General features: G+C 44.3%; 1 protein-coding gene across 1 annotated transcript; it reads right to left on the bottom strand.

Annotated features, from left to right (window-relative positions):
• Nucleotides 1–799: 799 nt before the first annotated feature.
• Nucleotides 800–5836, bottom strand: LOC127590787 (mucolipin-3-like). The gene is made up of 4 exons (XM_052050217.1): nt 5692–5836; nt 4657–4863; nt 3317–3447; nt 800–1399 (listed from the first exon to the last, which is right to left on the bottom strand). The coding sequence occupies exons 2-4, from the start codon at nt 4846–4848 to the stop codon at nt 1363–1365; spliced, it is 360 nt and encodes a 119-aa protein (XP_051906177.1). The 5' UTR covers nt 4849–4863; nt 5692–5836; the 3' UTR covers nt 800–1362.
• Between the last annotated feature and the right edge of the window lie 7964 nt (nt 5837–13800).

Genomic DNA, 13800 nt, shown 5'->3' with positions numbered 1-13800 from the left:
ATCCTTTAGGGCTAAATTTCACACGTTTCTCAACATTTCACTGAAGTGATTGTTGAATACAAATGAATGAAGGTCATCCGAACGAAAGTAATCTTTTGACGATTGTGCGTTTCATGAAATACAAAACGTAATAGAAAAACAGCCATAATGTGGACAAGAGCATACTTAGGGGTGGGAGCTGGGGGTGGGGGAGGGGGGTGCAGGAGGACCACATAGTGTACAGCGAATTGCTATACATTAGTTAATCTGTTGGTTGCTTCAAGTTTGCCTTCCAAAATGTGCCAAATTGTTTCCTGTAGAAATCTCATGTCAAAATAAAGAGCAGTTTCTTTGTTGAGTAAGAATGATCGAACAGCAAGTGCTTTATGAATTTGTGAGTACATCATGCAAAATCTATGAGAGCAACCATAATGAAAATATGATGCTATTGCAGCCTATTCTAAGTGCAACCTGAGATTCTCAACAAGAAAGTAAAAAAATAGATAAAAAAAAAAAATGACACCCAATTTGGGGCTTTAAATTTTTTATAATGCGGGTGCATCTCAAATTTATTTCAGGAGTTTAATTTAAAAAGTTAAAAACTCAAATGATACAGAGTGATGAAACGAATCCATTTTACATCAAAAATAAAATGTCTTCCGAGTGTGTTTGTTCTAAACTGTAACCATCAAAGTCAGAGAAAAAAAAATCATAGTAAATTCTACTTTATCTGTAGTGAATCCACCGCATATTAGGTTTGAAGTGAACCATTGAAATAAATGACATTTTCCATAACATCCTTATATATTTGGATGCACCCTTCATAAGCTATACTCTCCATTGCTCTCTTGTTTATGCCTCTATCTTAAGTATTTCGATGATTAAATGTTTCAAATAGCGAGTTATGGTCCAGCGAGGTAATCCTTCTTCCTTAGTATAAATTTGAAATCCAAAAAGTAGGGAAAAAAAAGTCTCAAGTGATGGTTCTGGTTCAAACGTGAGAACACTTAACAGGCATACCGTGTAGAGGCCATTTCCTCCGAGGCCGCAGTCAAACTGGATCAGCCTCAAAGTTTCGTGCGTAGTGATCGGCTTGAAATCTGCTAATAAACTAGCAGGTTGAAACATATTTTCTTGTGAATGTAAATTTTAAAAAGATGAAAAATCTAAAAAACACTGAGCTGGCCTGACACAAGGCCCATTAAATAAATATGTGTGCTTTCACCTTCCCACAAGGCACCTTGTTCCTGATGAATCCATGACGTGCATTCCTCATTGGAAAATCCTGGTCCAACTGATTGACGCCTCCTCCTTCAGTCAAGTGCCAGGAAAAAAAAGGCTTGTTCCAGAGGGGACTTCTTGTAAGTTGAACCGAATTCTTCCTCAGTTCACCAGCAGGACGTCCTCATATGTTGTCATCCTGACGGAAATACAAGACGGTGGTTTGTATTCAGATTGTATCCAGAGCTGTTTGATGTGACTCTGACAGGGGGGAAAGCCCAAAGTCCCCTTTTTGTATCACCAGTCATACTTTGGTACCACCTGGTGGAATCTTACTGTAGTTGTTTGATTTAGTTCATTCGTGGTGTTTTTACATCGATGTTTGAGATATCTTGTTTTGTTGGTGGAATTTGAATGCACCCTGAGGACTGGTCAACGGGAAACACAGCAGATCAGTGTTTTGCTTCTTCACTGATGCAACTGCTCACAGCTCTTGCGCTCTATTTGCCAGTTAGAATTTTCCTGAATGACCTAAAATGTTATCATTCTGTTTGTTCGTGTGTGATGTCACATCACTTTGTGGTTAAAATGTTAAATAGGCCATTAGGCTAGCTAATAGTATCGATGAGCCTCATGTGAAGGCATTTTGGCTGTGTTGATTACACTCACCCACTGAGTTCAGTTGTTTATGGAACATGGGTTTCACGATTGTTTACATGCTAGATGCGTGGGCTTGATGCTTTATGTCAGGGGTCCCCAAACTACGGCCCCGTACATTTGGCCCGGCCCTCTAACCCTCCTGTTGTCCTCGGGTCAAAATGACCCGTCACTCTGTTAAAAACGCCCCCAAAAAACTGCAAACAGCGGTGTCTACAAGCCTACTGGAACCTACAAAAGGATTATAAGGAAGGAACACAAGAACTTTAAGAGACTGCTCATGTGTCAGAGAGATTCTGCTCTGACAACTGAGCTGAACTTTTATCGGTTAAGAAAGTTAATGTTTGTCAAGTCCCGTGTTTGCCAGCAGGGGGCAGGCTTCTTGCTTGCTTTCTGCACACCTGCCACCGATTTGTGATTGATTACACGGGCTTTATTTGGGCGCTCTGGCAGTTGACTCACTGCCGGAGTATTCCACGCCGTGCCAAAATTCTCTCGCCCAATTCCTATTCGTATTATTCATTGCCTCTTAGCCTTGTGGCTATTATTGCGCGTCGTTATTCCTCTTTCGAGTGAAATTTATAGTATTGTCTAATCAGACCCTCCTTGCTATTTTTTCCGCAAGCGTTTTCGGTTGTTCTCTTTATTTTATCCCTGGTCCTTATTTTGACCAGCACTTTTTGTTATTCTCCCGGTCGGGTAATTTTGTGTTTGTATTAAAGACTCCTTTTGTTCTCTGACAAACCTCTTTCTGTGTCTGCTATTTCGGGGATCGACTTTCAGTTATTTGGTTATACACGAAGCGATTACTCTGTCTCTTCAGGTACAACGTGACAATGTTCCATGGCTTTTTTTCTATGAAGAACCCAGAGAGAGTTATTTAGTTATTATTTATTTCCTGTTTTTGTGTTAGTGTTATTATTTGTTTCCTGACTTTTTTCTGTAAAGAACCTGGAAAGGGTTATTTGGTTATGTGTGGCTTTTCTGGAAAACAATAAAAAAATTTTAGCTCCCCTACGATCGTCACACTTTTTTATAAACTGGCACCGGCCCCCCATCAGAGAAGGGAAAAGTTATGTGGCCCTCACAGGAAAAAGTTTGGGGACCCCTGCTTTATGTAATCAGTGTGTCTATTTTGAGATTCACATTCAGAGTACTTAAGATGCCGCCATTTTGTGGCATTTACAATATAAACGGTTACACACCCTTTTGTAAGGAGAGTGTGACAGTAATTTGCAAATATTCGCAATTTGCGGCAGGGCTTGCCCGCAACCTCATGCAGGAAGTTACTTCATGTTCTATTTTGTTATTCATTTCAATTGTCACTTTAGCCATTGTGTACTGAGCAACCACAACAGCGAAGCCACTACTACTTATTTATATCACAGTTGCATTTCTGATTTTATAGGACTCACTACAACCCCCCCCCCCCAAACAAACAGAAAAAGTATTGCATTACCTGTCACAGCAGCAGAAAAAGGAGCACGGCGATGTCTCCAGGCCCCTGAACTTGCCGGAGTTTGGCGCATCGGTGCACTCAGCTATGAAAGCATGCAGGTCTGTGATGTGAATGGGCTCCTGGGTCTGATGCTGTACGACAACATATAAAAGTTTGACATTTACATTCGGTTTCCAGAGCCGGATGCCACTCAATTCTCCGTGATCGATGCCCAAACCTAAATCATCTGAAAGTAGTTAAAACAGAATAGAGCAGGGGTTTCAAACTCATTTCACATTGTGGGCCACATACGGTCTCTGTAGATGTCAACTGGGCCGGACCAATAAAATTGTACCATACTCCGCGATAAATAACCAAAATAATGTCTTTTCTTTGTTTTGGTCAAAGAAGCACAAGAACATTAGGGAAATGTAATAAACGTATCTTTTACAAAACATTTCATGAAGCACCTTAGATTTCCTTAAACAAATGTGCAATTTACTTTTATCATTCACATATATGATCCAACTGATTGTACAAAGGCACAAAACGTAATTGGTATTGAAAAATATCATAATGCATTTTCAGATTAAACTGGGTTCATAAAGAATTTTTGTTTTTAAACAATTTACACATGCGCATATAAAATCTAAATAGAATCCCTGCCTACACCTTACAAACTGAGGAGAGTGCTATTAAATGTGTAAAGAATAAAGTATTCACACGTCCTTGATAGCGTCTGCTGTGTTGGGTCTGTCTCAGTGACAGACTGAGACTGCTATTGTCTTCTTCTCTGATCAAAACAATGTTGACTTGTACTCTGATCAAACAGTGTATCCGCCAGCGGATACTCCACGAATTGCACCTTGTAAAAAAATATTCATTCATTTTATGGATTTTTCCACTTTTAAATGATCCTGCGGGCCTGATCGAACTGCCTTGGGGGCCGGTTCCGGCCCGTGTACCGTATGTTTGACAACCCTGGAATAGAGGCTAGAAAACCTACATTTTGGATCGAAGATCTACTTTTCGATCAACTAACCTCACGGGATCTACCCTTACCGGCGTGCGCACGCGCGCACACACACACGCGCGAATTTAAGATTTACCTGCTTTATTTTATTTTTTAAATATATTTTTTTTGTGAAAATGAGACTGATAACATGATTAGTGTGCAGTGTATATTAACACAAAAATATATTACTAACATGTACAAAGACAAACAAATGGTTGTTTGTTTTTTTTCTTCTCGACACTCCTCGGATCTACTTGGGACCCGTCTTAGATCTACCGGTAGATAAGGATCTACCTAATGGGCACACCTGCTTTAAGACAAAAAAAGGTCGGGTTTGCTGGCCTACCTTGATGGCCTCGTAGGCTCCGGTGATGAGCGCGATGAAGAGCGACAGCACCATGTAGATGAAGAGCGAGATGAAGGTGTACAGGTACACTTGGCTGAAGAGCCACACCAGAGTGCTGCTCTCCTGCATTCCTGAGAAGGTCACGAACATGTCGTCGCCATTGATGAGGGAGAAGAGGCATTCCGACACCATGGATAGGGAGCGGAACTGTAGCACAAGGATACAGTCTAATAAAACACTTCTTAACATGATCTGAAAACAGTAAATCTCTTCACACCTGAGGTTGGCAAACATTTTACACCAAGTGCCACACTTAAGAAAAATACTTAGCTCTCCAAGTGGCACCAAAATGACCAACATTAAAAATAGTTGCGTAGTAGGCCCAAGTACTCCGAGCGGGCGCTGGTGCACTCAGACCGTTCGGCGACTCAGAGCGTAGCTTCATTTTGTTGTTGGGTTACAGTAGACTAGAGCAGGCTAAAATGCGAGTCAATGTGGCGGCCATGTTGGCTGGGCCGACTGTCTCATCAAAGCAGAAACAATAGCTTAGCAGTGCTGTAAGCATGCAGCTCAACAGGCGCATGTTCTCTCTACTAATAGCTTTTTTCTTTTTAAATCAGGCACTAGTAGTCCTTTTGAAAATATTTTTGTTGCAGCTCAGTTTTTTTTTTCACAACCCTTATCAATGTCATCGATTCATAAAAGAAGTGCATTCATAAAAGAGTGGAATTGCACGTATTTTTGCTGTGGAATTGCCCGTATCAAGGCGCAGGAAGCATTATCCGCCCCCTCAGCAAGTTTGAATGAACTTTAAAAAATCAGTTTCAAACTTTTTTTTTTCTTCTTTAAAAAAAAAAAAAAAAAAACTTTACATAAGTAAAGTTGTCGTGTACTGGGGATTTTTAGGCTCCAAAAGAAGTCCAAAACAATGCTTGTTCTCTACTGGGTGTTTCAAAGCTACAAAAAAAGCGATGTAGTCCATTAAATTGAGGCTCGACAGTACTTAAAAGTAAGGTTGACTTATCGATGCGGTACCTTCACATGGTACGGTCCCAGCACAATCCAGCCGCAGAAGCAGTAGCCCAAATATATGACGGCCACACAGCAGCAGAAGCGGATCACGTTGGGGAAGGCTGCTCGAAGAGTTACGATCAGGATCTAAACGATGATATCATGGAGAGGAATACCACATTTTCTTAACTCGGTGCAAATCAAACAACAAAGTTGAATTACTAACATGTGCCTCAAAATGACCTTACTAGTGAACTAGTGGGCGTTTTGCGGCTTACATGTCAATGAGTAAGCCTCAAAATGATCTTACGAGTGAACTAGTGGGCGTTTATCGGCTTACATGTCAACTAGTAAGCGTCAAAATGACCTTACTAGTAAACTAGTGAGCGTTTTGTGGCTTACATGTTCACTAGTAAGCGTCAAAATGATCTTACTCGTGAACTATTGGGCGTTTTGTGGCTTACATGTTCACTAGTAAGCCTCAAAATGATCTTACTAGTGAACTAGTACGCGATGTGTGGCTTACATGTCAACTAGTAAGCCTCAAAATGAACTTACTAGTGAACTAGTGGGCACATTTATGGCCTTACATGTTCACTAGTAAGCGTCAAAATGATCTTACTAGTGAACTAGTGGGCGTTTTGTGGCTTACATGTTCACTAGTAAGCGTCAAAATGACCTTACTAGTGAACTAGTGGGCGTTTTGTGGCTTACATGTTCACTAGTTAGCGTCAAAATGATCTTACTAGTGAACGAGTGAGCGTTTTGTGGCTGACATGTTCATAAATAAGCGTCAAAATGATCTTACTAGGGAACTAGTGGGCGTTTTGTGGCTTACATGTTCACTAGTAAGCGTCAAAATTACCTTACTAGTGAACCAGTGAGCGTTTTGTGGCTTACATGTTCACTAGTAAGCGTCAAAATGACCTTACTAGTGAACTAGTGAGCGTTTTGTGGCTTACATGTTCACTAGTAAGCGTCAAAATGATCTTACTAGTGAACTAGTGGGCGTTCTGTGGCTTACATGTTCACTAGAAGCCTCAAAATTATCTTACTAGTGAACTAGCGGGCGTTTTGTGGCTTACATGTCAACTAGTAAGCCTCAAAATGATCTTACTAGTGAACTAGTGGGCACATTTATGGCCTTACATGTTCACTAGTAAGCGTCAAAATGACCTTACTAGTGAACTAGTGGGCAATATGGAATAAATACTCAAAGGGCTTGCCAGGCAAGCCCATTGAGTATTTAAAGGGTTCAAAGGGCTTGCCTGGCAAGCCCTTTGAGTATTTATTCATCCGTGATGGTATTGTAGACCAATGAGAGCACGTCCGACAGACACGTGGACTTCGGGCGGCCAATCATGATGCATTTCGAGCCAAGCCCCAACAAAAACCGAGGAGAAAACTTTCAGACGCTTTGAAAGCTTTTGGGGTACAGATTACTCTTGTTGTTACACAAAATTTTGTTTTACGATTATTTTAGGCGGTAACGTTATGGTGTAAATGTCAAATACGTGGTCAATTTATCAAGATGAAGCCTGCTTAAAAATTTGCTCCAACAATTTTGGAGATGTGTCTGACTTTGACAGCAATGGCGGCAGTTCAACGCTGACAGTCGCAGTCGGGTGCAGATTTATTTCGGCAGGACTTTCTAAAATCTGCCGTTTGCTCTGACAGTTCTCTGTCTGACAGTCACATTTTGTCTTATTACTCACAAGCTAATTGACATTTAAAAAAAGAGTTAATGTTTGGAACACGATTTTGCTCTTACTGTTTGCTGCCTTAGTTCGTTTGAAATATTCGCTTCCTGCATTACATGAAGTACATTTTTTAATATTCACAAGACTGTAACTGTGCATTATAAATAATGTCACATTTGCACTATGTTTTACTGGATCTACAACTAAACTAGGTCCTCGTTTCTGGGAGAGTCCACAGCACCTCCTGTATCACAACCATTCTGCCGGCACACCTTCAGCAGCACGATGTTTCTAACGGGAGCTGGAGGGTGATCAGCTTCATTGAAGAACAGGAGGAGGAGAGGCACAACGTTTGTCATTTGTGATATGTTTTTAGACTTTTCTCCTAACAAAAAAAATTATGTTTTGTTAATTTCTTGATATAGTTCTTGTATTTAAATATTTTAACAATCAAATATTTTTCAACTGTGTTTTAGATATGAATTGTATGAAATAAATCAGTGAAGCCCCATTCAAATTCTACTCTATCTAATCTGCTCGATCACACTGCTGTCAACCTGCTGTACCTCCAAACTCCTTGGCTTACTCGCAGTTGGAGGGTTCCCCCCGAACGGGGGGACAAATCAAGGAACCAATCCCTGCACCCCGAACGGGGTGCCCTTACGGCCGTTTTTTTTTTTTTCGGCTAACCGCCCCCTGAACCTGGCAGGGTGGCGGGCGGACCTTTTGCTCCAGGCGGGGGACATAGAGACAAATCCGGGGCCCACACAGACACTCTCACGCACGCAACAAACACACACACAACAAACTACCTGGACATGCGACATTTGCACACAACAGATTACAAGAAGACAGACATCCTTCAGATGCAACCACCACACACCACACTGGGTACACAAACATTGCACAAACATAAACACTAGACAATACAACATAACATGGAAATGCAGACTACATCCCAAAACACCACCACGAACAACAACACCTCGTAGGACACCAACAGGCAGCAGAGCACAAACAGACCAAAACAACACACTCGCCTCACCAACACTACCCTCAAAGGTAACACGGACAGACAACTCCAACAGAGATACAACAAACACAAGACCACCCCCCCCAAACCTGGACCTGCAATAGCTGCAATAGAATCATCACACGCAGACAAACCTCACTCAGATGCAACTCAACACACCCACACTGGATACACAGACATTGCTCCGGCATCACCACCCGCCAATACACAAACACGTGGACATGCAGAACACACACGCAAACAACAAACACCCCAACACCACAACCCCCGAACAACCCACAAAGAACAACACCCACCAACAAAAACAACAATCACACACTGACCATACTACAAATAAACATCAACGGCATCCAAAGCAAGAAAACAGAACTAGAAGAAGTCGCCTCACAACAGCACGCAGACATCATCACCATACAAGAAACCAAACTAGAAAAACAACACAACACACCTCGTCTCACCAACTACACCAGCATTAGGAAAGACAGAGAACACAAGGGAGGAGGAGGACTGCTCACATACATTCACAAATCAGTCACATTCACTCCCATGAACATCCCCAACAACATTAACACCAACACTACAGAAATTCAAACCGTAAAGATTCACATAACCAACCACAAAAGAATACACATATGCAACATGTATATACCCCCCAGAGATACCACCCGACCAGACCACGGCACAGAAGACACAGACATCACCAACACCTTCCAATACATAAACTCGCTGAACAACACCATTCTAACCGCAGACATCAACGCTCACTCAACACAATGGCACTCTCCCTACGACGACCACAGAGGCACCCTCATTGCAGACATACTACAGAACTCCCAACAAATCACTCTAAACGCAAACACACCTACCAGAAAACCTACAAACATCAACCAACAACCAACATCACCGGACATCACAACAGCCAGCAACAGCATCACAAACAGAACAACATGGACCACAATACACGCACTCAGTTCAGACCACCTTCCTATCAAAATCACACACAACACGCGTGCTCCTTTCCGCCTACAACAACACCTTCAAACTTACACAAATTACAGGAAAGCAGACTGGGAAGGATACACCTCTGAAATAGAATCAGCACTGGAGAACTTAACCATACCTGACAACATCCACACAGCCAACACCATGCTCACAAACCTCATACTTACAGCAGACAAACACCACATACCCCACGGAAAAATAAAAAGCAAATCACTTCTCCTACCACAACACATCAGAACACTCATCAGCCAAAGAAACGACATCAGACAACAAAACCACCAAGACCCACGCATCACAGACCTAAACAAAGAAATAGACAAACAAATCCAAAAACAAAAACAAGAGCTATGGAAAGAACACTTAACGGATGCATGGAACCACAGACACAAACAATACATACTCTGGAACACAGTAACAAGACTATCTAACAAAGAACAAAAAGCACCAGAAAACACCACAATACAGTTCGGACAACACACGGCAATATCCAACAAACAGAAAGCACGAGCATTCAACAAACAATTCACCAACATAATACAACACAAAACCAACAGAACATACAGACAACTACAACGCAAAATACGAAAACTCAACACCACGCCCATAACCATCACAGAACAACAAGTCAAACAAGCACTACAACGCTCCAAAAACAACAACTCCACAGGCCCAGACAACATAAACATCAGACATCTGAAACACCTAGGCCCCAAAGCAATAACACTACTCACACACACTTACAACACATCACTCAACACCAACACCATCCCCGCAATATGGAAGACTGCAAAAATAATCCCAATACCAAAACCCAACAAAAACCACGCACTCGGCCCATCCTACAGACCAATAGCACTACTCAGCCCAATAGCCAAAACAATGGAAAAGGTAATACTACCCTTCATTACCAACAACACTCAACTACCCTCTCACCAACACGGCTTCCGAAAACAACACTCCACAACCACAGCACTACACCACATACACAACATCATAGCCACAGGTTTCAATCAACAAAAACCACCACAACGAACAGTTGCCATAGCCCTAGACATGTCCAAAGCCTTTGACACGGTAAACCTACACACACTCACAAACAAACTCAACAACACTAACACCCCAAACATCATCATCAAATACATCTTCAACTACATAAGGGGACGCAGACAATACACTCAATACCGGGGGGAAACATCAGAACACAGAAACACGAAAACGGGGGTACCACAGGGGGGAGTACTTTCACCAACACTATTCAACATATACATGGCAGACTTACCACAACCACCTCCAAATGTACACACAGTTACATATGCAGACGACATCACCATTCTATCCACACATGTCAAACCACAACAGGCACAACAACAAGTACAAAAATATCTCCACGACATATACAACTGGACAAAACAGAACCAACTCACACTCAACGCAGACAAAACCACCACCACTCTGTTCACACCGGATCCGGCAGAATACAGCAACAGACTCACTTTACAAATAGATAACACCACCCTACCCACAGTCCGCGAACCCAAAATACTGGGATTAACATGGGACCCCAAACTCACCTTCTCAAAACACACACAGCACACTCTAACCCGCGCCAAACAATCAAACAAAATACTTAAAGCCTTAACAACCACTCACTGGGGAAAATCCAAAGAAACTATACTCACCACATACAAAGCAACCACACTCACACGCCTCGAATACGCAAACACTATATGGTCACCAACACTATCGGACACAAACAAGACAAAACTCCAGACCACACAGAACACAGCACTCAGAATAGCAACAGGATGCACACAAGACACAAACATACAACACTTGCATGAGGAAACAAAAACTCTCCCACTGAACACCCATCTAAAACTACACGCATCGCAAATCAGACAAAAAGCCCAACACCCAACCCACCCACTACACCCATTCACTCAACAACCACCACCACCCAGACAAAAGAAACAAACAATCTTCCACAACAACAACTACACACACAACAAAGACACAGCCCCACAGGATACCAACAACGACACCATAAAACAGAACATGAAAGACATACACACCCACTTTGTACAAACACACTTGGACACCAGACAACACAACAAAGTAATACATGCACCAGCACCAGAAATAGACCCATCAGAGCAAGACCTACCACACAGAACCAGACAACTCCTAGCACAACTCCGAACCAACAAATCACCAGCCCTCCACTCCTACCTACACAACATTACACCGGACACACACCCAACACCACTCTGTGCGCTATGCGGCACGCAAGTGCACGACACACAACACCTGTTCACCTGCACAAACATACCCACCACACTGACTCCGGAGGACCTCTGGCGAAACCCAAGCGGAGTGGCGGCCCTGCTCGCCCGCTGGGCGGCGGAGGGGGGTCTGGGGATCCGGGAGACGGAGTGAGGGCCCGGTCCCCCAATGTCGGGGCACGGGTGGGGTCGACAACAACAACAACAACATCAACCTGCTGTAAATAATGCCTCCATTCATGATTGTAGAAACCCCAGAACGGTAAACATGTGATTATTTTATTTTAAAATATAAGAAGCCTATGTTTTGCAATTGTGCTCATTTTCAGTGTATTGCACGACAAATATAATAGATGAGCCGGTTTGGGGACATCATCAACCAAGCTGCTGCTCCAATTGCAATGCGATATATTGTCCTGCTCTCCTAAATTCGCATCTACACCACAAATTATAACATCCTAACTGATTTAGCAACAACTGAAAATTCACATCATTATTTAGGGAGTTGCATAACTGTTGCATTATATGGTGCCCTATTCATTTTATTTAGTATAGCATACATATATAAAAGTGGAAAGATACTGCAGAGCTGTGCCATTACTCTTTATCTCTGTGTACATAATAAATAAACATCACCTACAGATACATTGGTAAAAATTGCTTGATTCCTTCTGTATACTGTAGATATTACGCAAATGGCGGTAAATAATTGTGAAAGCTCAGAATCAGGTTTTAAAGGGTTAATTCTTTGCTGGGTGGAGCTCTTATCATGGAGCCAATAGGAGGTGTCCTCGGGTGGTGTCCGTCCCTCATTCAGCTCGGGTCCTCCACCAGAGGCCAGGAAGCCCGAGGGCCCAGCGCAGTACCCCCGCCGCTCCCAGCACCGCACATCTCCGGACCGAGATGTCCGACGCTGGTCCCGGGATCTGTCGCAACCACCCATCCAGTCCGGGGGTCACTGCCCCGAGCGCCCCGACCACCACAGGCACGACCGCCACCCCCACCCCCCAGGCCCTCCCCAGCCCCTCCCCGAGCCCCTGGTACCCCCCGAGCCCCCCATGCTCCCCCCTCCCGATGCCTCCACCACCTGGGACCGCCACATCCACCACAACGGCCCTCCTCCGCCCCCCATCCACGACCACGACATCTGGCTGGCTCGCCACCACCATCCCGCCAGTCTGGATCCGGAAGTCCCACAGGATCCCCGCTCCGCCACCCTCCACCACCCTCGGAGGTGCCCCCCACTCCGACCCCGGGGCCCCCAGTCCACACTCCGCACAGATGCCTCGGCAGACCACGCCAGCCACCTGGCCATGGCGCTCCACGCAGGCCCCCCCTGCCAGCATCCCACACCCCGCAGCCACGTGCCGGATCGTCCCAGGCGCCTCCCCGCACAACCCACACCCCGGGTCCTGTCCGGCGCGGCACATCCGGGCCTCGACGGCTCCGGCGCCCAAGGCCCGCTCCTGAGCAGCCAGGATGAGCGCCCCTGCGCTGTCCCCCAGGCCAGTCCCCTCCAGCCACCGATAGGACTTCTTGAGATCAGCCACCTCAGCCACGGTCCGGTGGCACATCCCGCGTAGGGGCCCGCCCCACCACGATGGTCCCCCCCCCCAGCGCCCGTCCCTCCGCTCCCCACTTGGGGCAAAAAATGAGCACATAACACCATTCAGTGTGGGTCCTTGGGCAAGAGCCTTCACGCTAATGCGTACCTCATACAATGATGAGAGACAATAAAATGAATGACATGCCAGCTCAGACGTCGCCCGGCCAAACAAGGTCTGCGTCAGGTGCTGGGGAACCAGAGCACCTTGATGAAAAATGGAGCAGAGATGGGCAAGATGCAATAACATGGCTCTGTTGGAATGCTACTACTCAAGCAAGCCTAGTCAGAGAGGTTACATGGAGAGAATGTGGGCTAAATGGTTACTTCGAAACCCACAGTCACGGGTGGCCACGAAACAACTCGTAACTCAGTGTTCCAACATCCACAAACGGCAACTGCTGTCACAACTTGAGATTGATGAGGTACAACGCCGGTTCCATAGTGAGGGGCCCCAGGCTGCCAGATCAGAGGAGGAGTTCATACCAGAGTGAATGCAGATGATGAGATTGG

The sequence above is a fragment of the Hippocampus zosterae genome, chromosome 18 (assembly GCF_025434085.1).
Source record: "Hippocampus zosterae strain Florida chromosome 18, ASM2543408v3, whole genome shotgun sequence".
NCBI classification, from domain to species: Eukaryota; Metazoa; Chordata; class Actinopteri; order Syngnathiformes; family Syngnathidae; genus Hippocampus; species Hippocampus zosterae.
Note: the sequence above shows the minus strand (reverse complement) of the source record. Positions and strands in the feature narration are given on the sequence as shown.

What these genes read in the sequence shown, in the direction of transcription:
- LOC127590787 (XM_052050217.1), bottom strand. Translation starts at nt 4,848, where the DNA reads ATGGTGTCGGAATGCCTCTTCTCCCTCATCAATGGCGACGACATGTTC. An exon ending in GAGCCTACGAGGCCATCAAG is followed by an intron (nt 3,448 to 4,656) that starts GTAGGCCAGCAA and finishes GTTGTCGTACAG; the next exon opens with CATCAGACCCAGGAGCCCAT. An exon ending in TTTTTCTGCTGCTGTGACAG is followed by an intron (nt 1,400 to 3,316) that starts GTAATGCAATAC and finishes TATTTCCGTCAG; the next exon opens with GATGACAACATATGAGGACG.